The 1,627-nt window shown below is 28.1% G+C and overlaps 1 protein-coding gene across 1 annotated transcript; it reads left to right on the top strand.

The window, feature by feature from the left end:
• Nucleotides 1-64: 64 nt before the first annotated feature.
• LOAG_15393 (zinc finger protein) lies at nucleotides 65-878 on the top strand (the record flags this gene model as incomplete). The annotated part of the gene is made up of 2 exons (XM_003150884.1): nucleotides 65-161; nucleotides 631-878. 2 exons carry the CDS (start codon nucleotides 65-67, stop codon nucleotides 876-878), a joined length of 345 nt encoding a protein of 114 aa, XP_003150932.1.
• Between the last annotated feature and the right edge of the window lie 749 nt (nucleotides 879-1,627).

Genomic DNA, 1,627 nt, shown 5'->3' with positions numbered 1-1,627 from the left:
CCTTACAGTTGTTCCAAATGTGGGAAAAGTTTCGTCTCGATCATACCATGTGAAAACGCATATGATGACTCATACCGGTGAGAAGCCTTACAGTTGTCCCAAATGTGGGAAAAGCTTCTCTCAATCATGCAATATGAAAAGGCATATGAAGACTCATACCGGTGAGAAGAGTTATAGTTGTCCCACATGCGGGAAAAACTTCTTTCAATCAGACAATATGAAAAAACATATGAGAATTCATACCGACAAAACGAAAATCATTTTTGAAAAGCCACATGAAAACTCACAACAAAAATAGGCCACTCTTCAACTGTACTGTCTGCGGCAAATGCTACCTGAATTACGACCGGTTGAATTTACATAAAGAATCATGAAAGAAACTGAATTACGTGCTATTACTTCTGATGTATGCTAATTATTTATATTTTCCATTAGTTATATTCTTTTCCCTTTGTCTTGTTTTATGTTATTACTGTCACCTTGCGTTACTCTTATTATTGTTAGCGCCTGTTCATTAGTTATTTTTTTTGTCCTATATACAAGTAGTTTTGTTCTTTCTCCATTCCTTAATTTTTGTCAGAAAATGAATTCAATCCTACGTTATTCTTTTTTTTTATCTGATATTTCCAGTGATAATCAATCTTGAAAAACCTTTGGTTTTGTTCGATCTCGAAAAATCTCTTTCCAATTCATTCATTGTATTTTCATCGACATCCATTGTTAATATACAATGTTGTCGCATAGCGAATTGTAATAATAATATTAATAATAATAATAGTAACAACAATAATAATAATAATAGCAATGATAATAGTAATAGCAATAATAATAATAGTAATGATAATAATAGTAATAATGAATCAAAATTTTGCATTTAACTTTTGATTCATTTCGTGAAAAATACCGAAAATGGGAGAAATAAAGTGTAAAAATAAAATGTGGACATGAATATGTCATTTAATTAAAAAGTGTTAATGCAAAGTTTTTTCACTACTACGTTAATTTATCATCATATGTTATATTTGTGTTTATAATCTATATTTAGAATTATGTTTACATTTATAACATACATTTACATATGCATAAATTCATGTATATATATATTGCTTCTAGGTTTTCAGTTTCCAATTTCTAGCACAATTTCAGATAACTCAAATAAAATTATTAATGTAACTGCGAAAATTTTAAAGTAGGTCAGCAATTTCTTTTGTATTATACAGAATAAAATTACTTTCAGTTGTATTTTGCTATGAAATGTTGCTTTTTAATTAAGTTTTAATTCGTCTTTTTGTTTTAATTCAATAATTTTTTGAGGTGATAAAAAGTGCTGCTAATGAATTGTGAAAAATGTGCACATTCATTTAGTCAGTTAATTAGTTATTTATTGTGCGACAAAAATTAAGGAATAGGAAAAAACTATTTGCATGTAGGACAAAAAAAAAAAAAAGAATAACTAATGAGCAAGCGCTAACAGTAATAAGAGGAACGCAAGGTGACAGTAATAACATAAGACAAAGGGACAAAAAATATACTAATGGAAAATATAAATAATTAGCATACATCAGAAATAATAGCACGTAATTCAGCTTCTTTCATGATTCTTCTTATGTAAATTCAATCGGTTCAT

Source organism: Loa loa, assembly GCF_000183805.2.
Source record: "Loa loa unplaced genomic scaffold supercont3.1892, whole genome shotgun sequence".
Classification (NCBI taxonomy): Eukaryota; Metazoa; Nematoda; class Chromadorea; order Rhabditida; family Onchocercidae; genus Loa; species Loa loa.
Note: the sequence above shows the minus strand (reverse complement) of the source record. Positions and strands in the feature narration are given on the sequence as shown.